Consider the following 13,696-nt stretch of genomic DNA (forward strand, 5'->3'; position numbering starts at 1 on the left):
TCTATTGTTTGGACTTAGAAATTTGCATTTAAATACACGTTGACTTGTTTAGGTCTATAGGAGTCTCACCTACCTATACCTCCGTCCTATATTGTTTGGACTTAGAAATGTTCATTTGAATACACGTTGACTTATCTTGGTCTATGGGATTCTCATCTACCTATACTTACGTCCCGTCTTGTTTGGAGTTAGAAATTTTCATTTGAATACACGCTGACATGTGTTGACTGTTGGTCTATTAGCTTCTCATCTACCTATACCTACACCCTCTCTTGTTTGGACTTAGAAATTGTCAATTGAATACATGTTGACATGTCTCGGTCTACTAGCTTCTTATTTACCGCTACCTATATACTCTCTTGTTTGAGCATAGAAATTTTAATACACGTTGACATGTCTTGGTCTATAAGCTTCCCATCTACCGGGACCTTCATCCTCTCTTGTTTGGACTAAGAAATTGTCAATCGAATACACGTTGACGTGTCTTGGCCAATAAGCTTCTTATCTACCGGTACCTACATCCCCTCTTGTTTAGATTTAGAAATTTTCAGTTGGATACATGCTGACACGTCATGGCCTATTAGCTTCTTTTCTACCGGTACCAACATCCCCTCTTTTGGAGTTAGAAATTTTCATTTGAATACACGCTGACATGTTTTGGTCTAGTAGCTTCTCATCTACCTATATTTACATACCCTTTTGTTTGGATTAGAAATTTTCATTTGAATACAAGCTGACTCGTCTTTGTCTAGTAGCTTCTCATCTCACGATACCTACATCCCCTCTTGTTTGGACTTAGAAATTTGTGTTTGAATACACGTTGACTTGTGTTGGTCTGTTGGATTCTCATCTACCTATACCTACGTTCTCTATGGTTTGGAGTTAGAAATTTTCAATTGAATACACGCTGACATGTCTTGGTGAAGTAGCTTCTCATCTACTGATACCTACACCCCCTCTTTATTAGAGAGAAATTTTCACTTGAATGCATGCTAACATGTCTGAGCCTATAAGGTTTTTATCTACCTATACCTACATCCCCTCTTGTTCGGACTTAGAAATTTTCAAATGAATACACGTTGACTTGTCTTGGTCTATAGGATTCTCATCTACCTATACCTACGTGCTCTATTGTATGGACTTAGAAATTTTCATTAGAATACACGCTGACATGTCTTTGTCTGTAGGATTCTCATCTACCTATACCTACATCCCCTTTTGTTTGGATTGGAAATTTTCATTTCAATACAAGCTGACTTGTCTAAACATTTTGAATTTTAGATGTAGGTTACTTAAACATAAATCAATATTTTTAATTCGAGTCAAAGTTTTAAAAAATTGACCTCTGCAGTCTCTACCAAATTACTCAGCCAATTCTTGGTCTAAACATTTTAAATTTTACATAGAGTATTCAGACATAGGGCAAGCTTTTTAATAGATACTTATTATATACTTTCTTTAATTCATAGTTTATGTTATAATTTCTATTGTATTCTGTCTTAAGTGATAGGATATTTTATGTTATAATTGCTATTGTATAATCTCTTAAATTTATAGGATAGTTTATGTCATAAGTGCTATTGTATTCTTTTTTAAATTCATAGAATAGTTTGTTATAATTGCTATTGTATTATCTCTTAAATTCATAGGATAGTACATATGTTATAATTGCTATTGCATTCTCCCTTTAATTCATAGGATATTTTATGTTATAATTGCTATTGTATTCTCTCTTAAATTCATAGAATAGTTTATATGTTATAATTGCTACTTTATTCTCCCTTTAATTCATAGGATAGTTTATGTTATAATTTCTGTTGTATGATTTCTTAAATGTATAAGATAGTTTATATGTTATAATTGCAATTCTATTCTTTCTTATATTTATAGTATAATTTACATGTTATAATTTCTATTGTATTCTCTCTTAAATTCATAGGATAGTTTATCTGTTACAATGGCTTTAACTGACAATGTACTTTCAGATAATATTATGTATCTATTTAAAAGGTTTCATAGCCTAAAATTCTTAATATAAAAAGAACAGAATAGAACAAAATTTTCGCTTGTTTAAAGTGTAATGAAATTATACAAATAAGGCTATTACGAATGAAATATCGATTTATCTGATGACAGTTAAAAATATAATGGAGGAATACAAAAAGTATGCTAGTTAGAATCAAATATCGCAGTATAAATATATAAATTATTTTCTCATAACACTCTTAGATGTTCTTTAGCGATTTGATCTTTATTTCTGACTTGAAAATTATAGATGTTAAAAATATTAATAGGAATTAGAGTTCAGGTACGACGCAAAATACACCGGGGTCCATATTCGTTTCCAATGATTAATTCTATAGTACGATGTTTTTTATTAAAAAAAACAAAATAGAACTATATTTGTAAAAATAGTGTGGAAGGAGACATAATATATATATATATATATATTAATAGGACAGTGTGTTTGTTATTTTCTATGTCACTCTTACATCCATTTCTTGTAATAAGACGTTCCGATCCTGTCTCTGCTTTATCGTTATTTTCATGGCAAATGCTCACCAGAGCGTCAATCTATGGTCTCCCCTTGCCAAACTTTCACGAAAAACACTCGTCTTACCAAAACCACTATCAATAATTTCCCACACTCTTTATCTGTGTGTTTGAACCTAAATGGAGATTCCATGAACAAAGCTTCTCTCTTAGAACTGCACGCATGTGGAACGCTCTTCCGATTGCCTGCTTTCCAGCTGACTACAACCTGATTGTCTTCAAGTTCTTGATGAACCATCCCCCCAAGTAATCCAAGTTACAAAATTCCCGCTACACTATTGTTACAATATTTTTTATGCATAAGTGGGTGGTTATTTAAATTGCTGCCCGCCTCAGCAAAATGTGGCACAAATAGAACTATATCCAGAGGTTTTGAGGAGTTTTGATTCAAATGCACTTATGGCGGCAGCCTATATACGCAACAAGTGCTTTAACAAAACACTATCTAAAAATCCATATGAATCTGTCTGTGGTAAAAAAAAATTTAAGCAGAATGCATATATTTGGTTCAGCTTGCTTCGCATATATAGATCAAAAGAGTAAATTGAATATGAAAGCCGACAGAGGTATATTTCTTGAATACGATAAAAACAGTCCAGCCAATTTAATATTTTTTTCCAGAGAAAAATAAAATAAAAAGAACCCGATGTGTAAAATTCACAGACACGTTTAATTTTAAAGACAATACCCCGTCATATGAAGAAGATGAAATTATATTTCCTCAAATTATTAAAACAAATGAAAGCAAAATAATTCACGGATACAAGAGTATCCATAATGATGATGATGATGTGATGATGGTGATGATAAAGTCGAAAGATATCCCAAAAGAAATAGAAGGCGACCCGATTTTTTTGTGGTCGACAATATAAAAGATTATCAAAACGACTATTGCTATTCTATGTAAAATGCGCCAAAAAGCTTTAACGAAGCAATTAATTCAGAACATTGTGATGAATGGAAAATTTCCATGAAAAAAGAAATAGATGCTTTAACCGAAAATGATACCTATACGGTAGTGCCTCTCCCAAAAGATAAACATGTTATTTCTACAAGATGGGTCTTTACAAAAAAGACTACAGCATCAGGCGTAGAACAGTACAAAGCTAGATTTGTTGCTAAAGGGTACTCTCAGATTTACGGTATAGAATATTTTTCTACGTTTTCACCGACCACAAACCTAACGACAATCAGAGTTTTACTGCAGGTCGCATCACAATATGACCTAAACATCCATCAAATGGACGTAAAAAAATGTTTATTTGAATGAGCCAATAGACTGTGAAATTTATATTACCCCTCCAGAGGGATTTATAATGAAAAATAAAAATAGCGTGTGGCAACTTAACAAGTCATTATATGGTCTAAAGCAGAGTTCTCGGTGTTGGAACACAGTATTTCATGATTATATTATTAAACAACAATTTAGACAATGCGCTGCAGACCCCTGTTTATATACCCAACACAAAGACGATAAACTACTGATTTTGGTTTTGTGGGTCGATGATATTTTAATCGCATCAAATTGTGACATAATGTTAACCGATGTTAAGAACAAATTAAGTAAAAGATTCAAAATGACCGATCTCGGCAAAATATCCTGGTTTTGGGGGATAGAATTTACTCAAAGCACAGGACTTGTCACGATGAATCAACCGAGATACATCGACAAAATACTATTAAAATTTGGAATGGGAGATTACAAGAAACGCTCTACACCGGTCGAAAATGATATTAATAAAATATACATACAGAATCTGAAATAATAAATGATAAATTATACCGGGAAATTATAGGTAGTCTTATATATTTAATGACTGTGACCAGACCCGATATATGCTATACAGTAACAAAACTATCACAAAAATTATCACAACCGACAATGAAGGATTTAAACAGAGCTAAACCAGTCCTTCGTTATTTAAAAGGAACTAAAGAACAGAAGTTAGTATTTAGAAAATAAAAAAAAAATCCCCCAATATTAGAAGGATTTTCGGATTCAGATTGGGGAAACGACTAATATCGAAAAAGTATATCTGGATATTGTTTCAGACTCTCAGAAAATGGGCCTATTATTTCATGGAAATCTAAAAAGCAACAGATTGGATCTCTCTCTACGTATGAAGCAGAATTTATCGCGATCACACACACGACCCAGGAAGCACTTTACCCTAAAAATATCCTAAATACTATTTTAGAGCTAGAATTAACTAAAAGCCTCGTAGTAATTAATTGTGATAATCAAGACAGTATAGTCTTAGCACAGAACTCGATAATCAACCAAAGATTTAATTAAGCATATAGATATACAATGCCATTTCGTAAAAACCGAGGTGAAAAAGGAATCCATTATTTTGAATTACATATCATAAAAAATATCGCTGATGTATTCACGAAACCCGCAATTAGAATAAAGTTAAAGCGTTTTTCTTCGAAACTCGTTGGGAGATTCGATTGAATAATTTTTTCCACGGGCCTGTATGTATATAAATTTCTATATATTAAAAAAAAGTAGTCCTGGGTAAAGACGTTAAGCTGCATCCATTTTGTTTGTATTAACACTTTAATCTACTAATGCGTAACTAATACTTTTACTAAAATAAATTTAAAAAAAAAGAAAAAAGTAACTTGTTAAAAACCTCTTCTTTGTAATTTTCCTTTTCGACAAATACTTTTTGCATGCTTATTTTAAGGCAGACATAAATTAAAATTGACTTTTATTTTTTTGGTGCACATCAGTTTTCTTTCTTATTTTTCAAAAATGTCTTATTTTGTGCATTGTTTTAATCAACAAAAAACAAAACAAAAAAAAAACAAAACAAAAAAACTTTCTTTAAACGTATGTTTATTTTCATGCATACTTGTTTATATGTATACATGTATGCGTTTTTTCTTTCTCTTTTTTACAAAACTGCATAATTAAATTTAAGAAATGGCTTCTTTTTTACATACCCACCCCTTTTTAAGGTAAAAATACCTTCCATATATTTTATTTCTCTTTTTTGTACACAGATATATCTGTTTTGACATCTGAACGGCGTCTTTTTACATGCTAAAATTTTAAGATCCAAATGATTTCTAATTTTTGTTATGTATAATTGAATATAAAAATATATATTGATTTTTGAGCAGAACGAACACAAGGGACCTCCCCATTATAAGAATAGGGGGGATGTTACAATATTTTTGATGCATAATGGGGTATGATCCTACACAGTCGGGCGATTCTATTTATAGACGATGCTGCTAGGAACTGACGAATCGAATTAATTCACGTTCTGCTACCAACCAAATAGAAATCAGAATTGCTCCATAAATATTAAACCTTTTCTGTAGCAATTTCGCATATTTTTTTTTCGTCTCGACACGGTAAGAATCTTTTTCTCTGTGGAACTGTCTAGTTAAAACCAGTCACCTCTCAGGATTAGTGTGGAAGAACGAACCATCGGAAACTGTTCTGTCTACTGCAAACCAGTTACCTCTAAGGATTAGTGTGGAACAACGAACCATCGGAACTGTTCTGTCTACTGCAAACCAGTTACCTCTAAGGATTAGTGTGGAACAACGAACCATCGGAACTGTTCTGTCTACTGCAAACCAGTCACATCTCAGGACAACGAACCATCGGAAACTGTTCTGAAACTAAACATGGCTTGTACTTCTAATTACATTGACTAATGTATACCTGTGTAAAAGTACCCTGGGATCCTTATTCGTTTCCATTGATTAATTCTATAGTACAATTTTTTTATTAAAAAAGAACAAAATAGAACTATATTTTGCTTTGTAAAAATATAGTTGAAGAAGACATAATATATATACATTAATACGACAGCGTTTGTGCTACTTTCTGTGTCACGCTTACATCCGGGTCGTTTAATTGTTATATACTTCCATTTCTTGTCATGAATAATTTTACCAAGAATTCTTCATAAGTTTTGGTTTCAGTTTCGATTATGACTGATAGCACTCCAGTAATTTTTTTATTAATAATTTTATCAAGAATTCTTCATAAGCTTTAGTTTCGGTTTCGATTATGGCTGAAGGAGCTTAAGTTACATATATATATATATATATATATATATATATATATATATATATATATATATATATCATAAGTTTTTATTTCGGTTTCGATTCAAGCTAATGCACCCAAATGCTATGAATATATGTATTTTTTATTTTTGAAATCGAAATTTTATAAAATATGAAAATCGATAGAACATTAACTCTATAATAATAGATAGAAAAACTGCAATATTTAAAATATCATATTTAAGCGTACTTGCCGGACCTTCGTGCTAGCTCAGATTACAGTTTTAACAAAAAAGCTAAAATAATATCAGAGAGTCTCCATTAACACTGAACATCTACAGAATGCTAACATCAATATATTACATATGAAAGTGTCCTCTGTGGAACTTCCACAGATCCCACTAGTGAAAAATCATATGCTAGTTAGAAGCGAATATCGATTTTACTGATAATATATCTATCTATAACATATTGAAGAATAGACCGCGTTTATTTCCATATAATATTTTGAAATTCACTCATGAGAATGGGGTTTTGTAGTGTGGCTTGATTTCCTTGTTTTTATATGTTTTGTTTTGTCGATCGTGATTTTTATTTTAAAGGGTTTTATTTTCTTGCAGATGATTATGGATATGAATATGATGATGGTGATTATGGAGTTACAGAGGATTGGGCATTTCAAAATGATGATGAAACTAAAGATGATGATGCCGTTACACATTATGATGATGCATTACCAGATAATGGTGGAGTTACATATGATGATGATGCAGTTAAACCTGATGATGATGGGGGTAAAGATGATGCATTACCAGATAATGGTGGAGTTACAGATGATGATGATGCAGTTAACCCTGATGATGATGGGGGTAAAGATGATGCATTACCAGATAATGGTGGAGTTACAGATGATGATGATGCAGTTAACCCTGATGATGATGGGGGTAAAGATGATGCATTACCAGATAATGGTGGGGTTACAGATGATGATGATGCAGTAAACCCCGATGATGATGGGGGTAAAGATGATGCATTACCAGATAATGGTGGGGTTACAGATGATGATGATGCAGTTAACCCCGATGCTGATGGGGGTAAAGATGATGCATTACCAGATAATGGTGGAGTTACAGATGATAAGGTACTTCCGGACGATGATGCTAAAGGTGGGGATGAAGTTGGTTTTTGCCAGCAGTCATACAAAACCATCGATGCGGCCATGAGAAGTAAGTGTTACATATTTTTTGTATAACTCTTAAGCTCCGATTCGAAAGTTTAGCGTGATTCTCACAATGTGAACGGAATTCTCGAGTGGACTATGAGCATTTGTTACATAATTCCCGGCAACTGTCGTCAGAAATAAATCTATAAGTGAGACTTACTGATCCTGTCGATCTGGGAGACGAGTCGGGAACGTGACTGTCTTAGAATGGGATATGGAAAAGCTATGTGTGAGAAACTAATCCAATTACTATGATATTAAACTCACCAAATGCAGGTACTTGGGCACCAATGTCTAAAAAAAAGTGTTGCATCTATGCTGTCGGAGACTTAATTGTTTAGGGTACAGTCCTGGGTCGAGATAAAGGGTAAAGAAAATATAAGTAGCTATTGTTACAAGTTTAGTCTAAGGCACATTGAGGCCAGGTTGTTTGATTTTAGTTTGGATTCTCTCATCAAGGAGAGTGTGTTTCGAATATAGACTCCAAGTCCGTGCAATTCTGCCTGATTCCTTACGGCAGAGTGGGAGATAATCAAGCATCTTAGAGTGGTTAGACGGGCGAGTGTAAGTTAATTTTTTTTAGAACTAAGATATCCGGGGACTTTGCTAAGAAATAATTTTCTACATTATCTAAATTAGTTATAAATCCACGGATATTTCTGACTGCGAACATCAAGGAAAAAGGCGATTTAGTTTTATTTGGATTTGTGCCTCGTTTGATTGTAGTTTTTGTTTAAGCTGTCATTTTAGTTAATGGTTTCAGTTTGAGGGCGAGTAGTGCTGGATAAATTGGATGTACATAAGTACCAAACAGGCAAAATGTAGACCATCTGCCAACTCTTCATCCACATGATTGTGGCCTTGGGAATGCTCATCGGAGATATGTGCAGGGCCCCTTTCATTGCCCACTACGACTATACTAATATAATAAAACAGCCGCTCCAATAGGATAGGTTCTAAACCAAGTATTCCTGCGCTCCCGCATGGTAATTTGGGTTAATTGAGTTCGCACTAAGTATATATATGTTTACTGAAAAGTTACACTCGTCAAAAGAATTAAAGTGCTTCCTTCAAGCTGTTAGGCTTAACATTCACAAACAATATGAATTTACACATGGACTCTCTCTACCGTGCTAAGAGATTACTCACACCTGAAAGTACCCTGTATCTTTACAAAGCAACTATTCGCATATGCATGGAGTATTGTTGTCACATCTGTGCTGGTGCATCTACCAGTAGCCTGTCGCTCTTAGATAAAGTTCAGAAAAGAGTCGTCAATCTAATAGGTTCCACACTGTCGGCCTAACTCCAATCACTGTCCCATCGCCGAAATGTGGCATTCCCGTGCCTGTTTTACAAGTGCTTCAATAAAAAATAAAAAAGGCTCGGACGAACTCAACATAGTAGAGCTCCCACGACATTAATGGCCCGAGAAGTAGTAAAATACCATCTTTTCACTGTTGATGACGTAAATAATTCGAGATGCTTCAAAGCTTTCTACTCAAACAGCTTCTTTCCTCAAACTCCTAGACTTTAGAATTACCTCCCGGGCCCATACTTCCGTGACTGTACTGACATGCAAAAGTTCAAGTGTAATGTGCCCAACTCCCTATAAAGTATTCCTGCAAATCTGATCCCAAATAGAATCCCCTATGAGTTAGTGCAGAGAAAGTATCGTTCTATTTTTTAAAATAGTATTTTCAAGTAAAATCCACGTTTTACTGTATCTTTTTTTATGAAATTGTAAGGTTAAAGTACAGAATACTTACAAAACACCCTTCTCTCTCCATGTTAAGATTGAGGTTCTAAATAATAACGTTATTATTTCAGCACGGTATCTATTCTGCATAAGTACTTAATTTTAAAAGATTTTAATTATTTTTCTGTTTTCAGTAAAAGAAGTAGATTTTGTGTTTGTTGACCAAGGAGAAGTTATTGACGGACAAAATGGAAAAAAGACGCCTGTCCAAACTCTTTTCCCCGGTGGTCCGGATTTGGTACAAGCCGCTGTATATTCAAAGAAAACCAGCAAAGCTTATTTATTTAAAGGTAAATGTATTTCTAATTAGTATCACATCTTCCAGGTGTGAATCTTATAAAATACGAAATACGGTTCGCACTGAAAGTTTTGTAACGTTTATAATTAAAATCAAAAAGTACATAGTATATCAAAATGTGGTCTGATATTTATTGCTTGTACGTATTGAAATGAGTTTGAATTATAAATGGAGGTACGAAAATATAGCTAAACATTTATTGATACTTTTTTTTTCATTTTCACACAAAACAAATGCCACTTTGATGTAGGGGTCTACTATCTGGGGCGTAAATTGCAAGGATGCTATGTAGGGAGTTGAGCAGCAAGATCTCTGTTTACATTACAATTGAACTTCAGCATAGTACAGTCAGGGAAACAGGGACCCGGACGGAAATTCCAAAGTCTTGCATTTTTGGAGAAGAAACTATTAGAGTAGAATATTTTCTGGCATCTGGGGATCTCTACTGTGTAGGGGTGGGATTTTGCTGTTGCCGGGTCTGTTAGGTGATATTTACGACGAGGTGCTACAAGAATTTGTAATTCGTCGGAGCATCCACCATTAAAATACTTGTGAAACAGGCAGAGGGATGCAAGATTTCGTCGATGGGACAAAAGCTGAAGCCAGCTAACAGTTCGGGACCTATAAGGTTGGCGACTCTCTTTTGAATTCTGTCCATGAGCGAGAGACTAGTAGTAGATGCACAAGCCCAAATATGATAACAATTCTCCATGCATGAGAGAAAAGTTTTATTGATCATACGTTCATATGTTGTCCATGTGTAATAGTCTGCGCATTCAAAGGGTTTTGCTTAATATTTCAGTTGTTTTACTTATTTGCTTTTCTTCTTCTTCTTCTTCTTGTTTTTGTTCTTCTTATTATTATTCTTCTTATAATTATTATTCAGATGAAAAAGTATGGGCGTATACGGTAAATTCCGCAGGGCAATTCACTTTGTCTGAAACTTCTCCAAAAGCTACCTCGAACGAAAAGAGCCACAGCCCCGAATGTGCAATTCAGTATTATGATGGCGGTGAACGCATTTTTCTTTACAAGGTTTGTACAATGTTACACACAAAAGCACGCACGCACACACACACACACACACACACACACACACAGATATATATATTAATAATAGCTTTGAACAAGATATCCGGAGACATACCGAGCTGGGAAATAAATAATTAATAAAGGGGAAAGCGTTAATAAAAACGATTTAAGAGTAAATTTATATATTTATAAATAGTGATTATAAAAAAAACTAAAATAAACCTCGAGACGTCTTTCAACCGATATATTGTCAAGAGAAAACATCGATTAAGAAAGTATATATATATATATATATACATATATATATACATACATATATATATATATATATATATATATATATATATATATATATATACAGTCCTGATCAAAACCACTTAAGAAAGTAAGCGTTTACGCATATTATCGAATTTTTAATCAAACAAATGGTTGAAACCATTGCTAAAAGGGAAAATTATTATGTTAAAAACTTCTTTCATGTATGTACATTAATCTTATTCTGAAAAGAAATATTCGTCAATAATTCTCCTTTGAAAATGATATTTCACCACTGACGCTTCTCGCCGTTTTATGTGATCTAATCATATCAGGTCTCCCAAGCTTCTTCCATGTACGTACATTAATAATGGAAATGTCAGACCTACCATCAAGCTGTAGTCTTACTTTCTTTTTAAACATTTTAACATATTTCTGGATATTTCGTTCTTCAGATTCAATTTTGTGAGTTTAATGGATGTCTTTTTTCTAAGAGATTTTTTCCTACAATGTGATGCCTCATGTCATTTCTGGTAGCATATGTCACATTGTTTAAATTTGTAGGGACACTCATTTTACCAATGTTTATCTTCAAACCTCCAACACTGTCCAGGTGGATCTTTTCCCTGTTTTTTTCCTCTGGTTATTTTTTTAAGTTAATTTTTTCGTCTGATGGATCATTTTAATGTGCGATACTCCGTTTTCCTCTATGTCACGACTGTCCTGCTTCAACTCAATAAGCCGTTCACAGTCTTCGGCTAAGCTTTGTAGTTTTTCATTCGGCTCGTTTTCAAGTTTATTTAAAACACGACGCCTGGTTTCAGCGTCTTTATTAAAAACCAGCCCTTGCACAAAAATTGTCTGTTTCATAACTAGCACAAAGAAAAATGTTAACTTGTTCGAACATAAACAAAATGATGTCATCAGATTACTTAAAAATACACGTATGAGTTTGTCAAGAATTGGGAGTCAGAGAGAGCAGACCTAGTTGGTAGGCAGAAGGAGCCATTACGGTCCTCAGACCATAATGGCTCCGAGTAGAGGAAAACATCGATAGTAAAAATCTAATGGGCAGTGTTACAGCTTTCCAATGAGGGAAACATCAAAAATAAAGCTGCTGAAAATAGCAACAAAACTTTATTTTCCGAGGATCCGTCAAATGAACATGAACCCAGATGGATAAGGTATTTTTTACACAGGCATCACCACATTATCAAGGCCAAGAGGCCACTCAAGGATAAGGGTTAAAGAGTGTACAGTAGAAATTGGACAATATACTAATCATTAGTAATGACAATTTGGTAAATTTGATAACTTATATGGAACGGCTCATCAAGAACTTATTTACGTTAGACTTGAAGACAACCATATTGTAGTCAGCCGGAAAGCAGGAAAACGGAAGACAATTCCACAGGCGTGCAGTTCTAAGAAAGAAGCTTTGTTCATGGAATCTACGTTTAGGTTTAGGCACAGATAAAGAGTGGGGGGAATTATTGATAGTGTTTACAGCTAGACGAGTGTTTCTTGTGAAAGTTTGGCGAGGGGGGACCATAGATTGAAGCTCAGTGGAACACTTTCCATGACAATAACGATACAACAGAGACAAACTCGCAACATCTCTTCTGTGAGATAGAGGTTGCAAGGAAGAGAAAAGGACATCTCCTACGAGGTTACGAAGTCTACTGTGAACTCTATCAAGGCAGGACCAGTCCTGGTATGTTTCTTTATTGACCGATGTGAACCCTAAGAGACTGTTATTTGTCCCTGTTTGTTATAATTGTTATAGACGATGAAATATATCGACACGTAAGCAATATATACTCGACAATGCTAAACAAGATTGAAATGTAGAGATGTAGGCGGTTTAATAATTTTACAAATATTGTTGTTTGCATTTTTGCAGGAGGGCCATTTTTACATATTCTATCCGAAAGATGAGGACGTCGATCAGAGGGATAAATACCCAGTAAATCAATACTTCCGTGGTATTCCCAGCAAAATAGACGCCGCAATTTCATCCGATGATGAAATAAACTTCATAGTGGACAAGCAGTAAGTAGTCGTGTGGTATAATTATGGATACTATCTTTGCCCATGTACAAGTTGATTTAATAGTTTATATATATATATATATATATATATATATATATATATATATATATACACACATATGTGTGTATATATATATATATATATATATATACATATATATACATATGGTAAGTTATAAAAACATATATGGCAATTAAACTACACAGAATATTCTGCATTTCATTCTCGTGAGATTGCGTCAGGCGTACGAGAATGAAACGCGAAATAGTCTGTGTAGTTTAATTTTTATAACTTACTACCTAGCTCTACATATGTATTGAGCACCGTTGAAGTAAATACTGAACATTTACGCATAAAATTATATTTTCGTATATTAATTTAGGTGATTAAATAAAGTAGTTGATCGACAATACACACAAGAATCCCGAGTTTCCTTCGAAGTAAACTTCTACGACTGCAATGCACTTGCTGTGCCGTTCAAACAACTCCT

General features: G+C 33.9%; 1 protein-coding gene across 1 annotated transcript; it reads left to right on the top strand.

Annotated features, from left to right (window-relative positions):
* The first annotated feature begins 7,138 nt into the window (after window positions 1-7,138).
* On the top strand, window positions 7,139-13,237 carry LOC145274877 (uncharacterized). The gene is made up of 4 exons (XM_080127491.1): window positions 7,139-7,814; window positions 9,704-9,859; window positions 10,754-10,902; window positions 13,058-13,237. Exons 1-4 carry the CDS (start codon window positions 7,154-7,156, stop codon window positions 13,208-13,210), a joined length of 1,119 nt encoding a protein of 372 aa, XP_079983617.1. The 5' UTR covers window positions 7,139-7,153; the 3' UTR covers window positions 13,211-13,237.
* The last annotated feature ends 459 nt before the right edge of the window (window positions 13,238-13,696 follow it).

Source organism: Euprymna scolopes, unplaced genomic scaffold, assembly GCF_053919585.1.
Source record: "Euprymna scolopes isolate OS-2025 unplaced genomic scaffold, ASM5391958v1 sca5, whole genome shotgun sequence".
Classification (NCBI taxonomy): Eukaryota; Metazoa; Mollusca; class Cephalopoda; order Sepiida; family Sepiolidae; genus Euprymna; species Euprymna scolopes.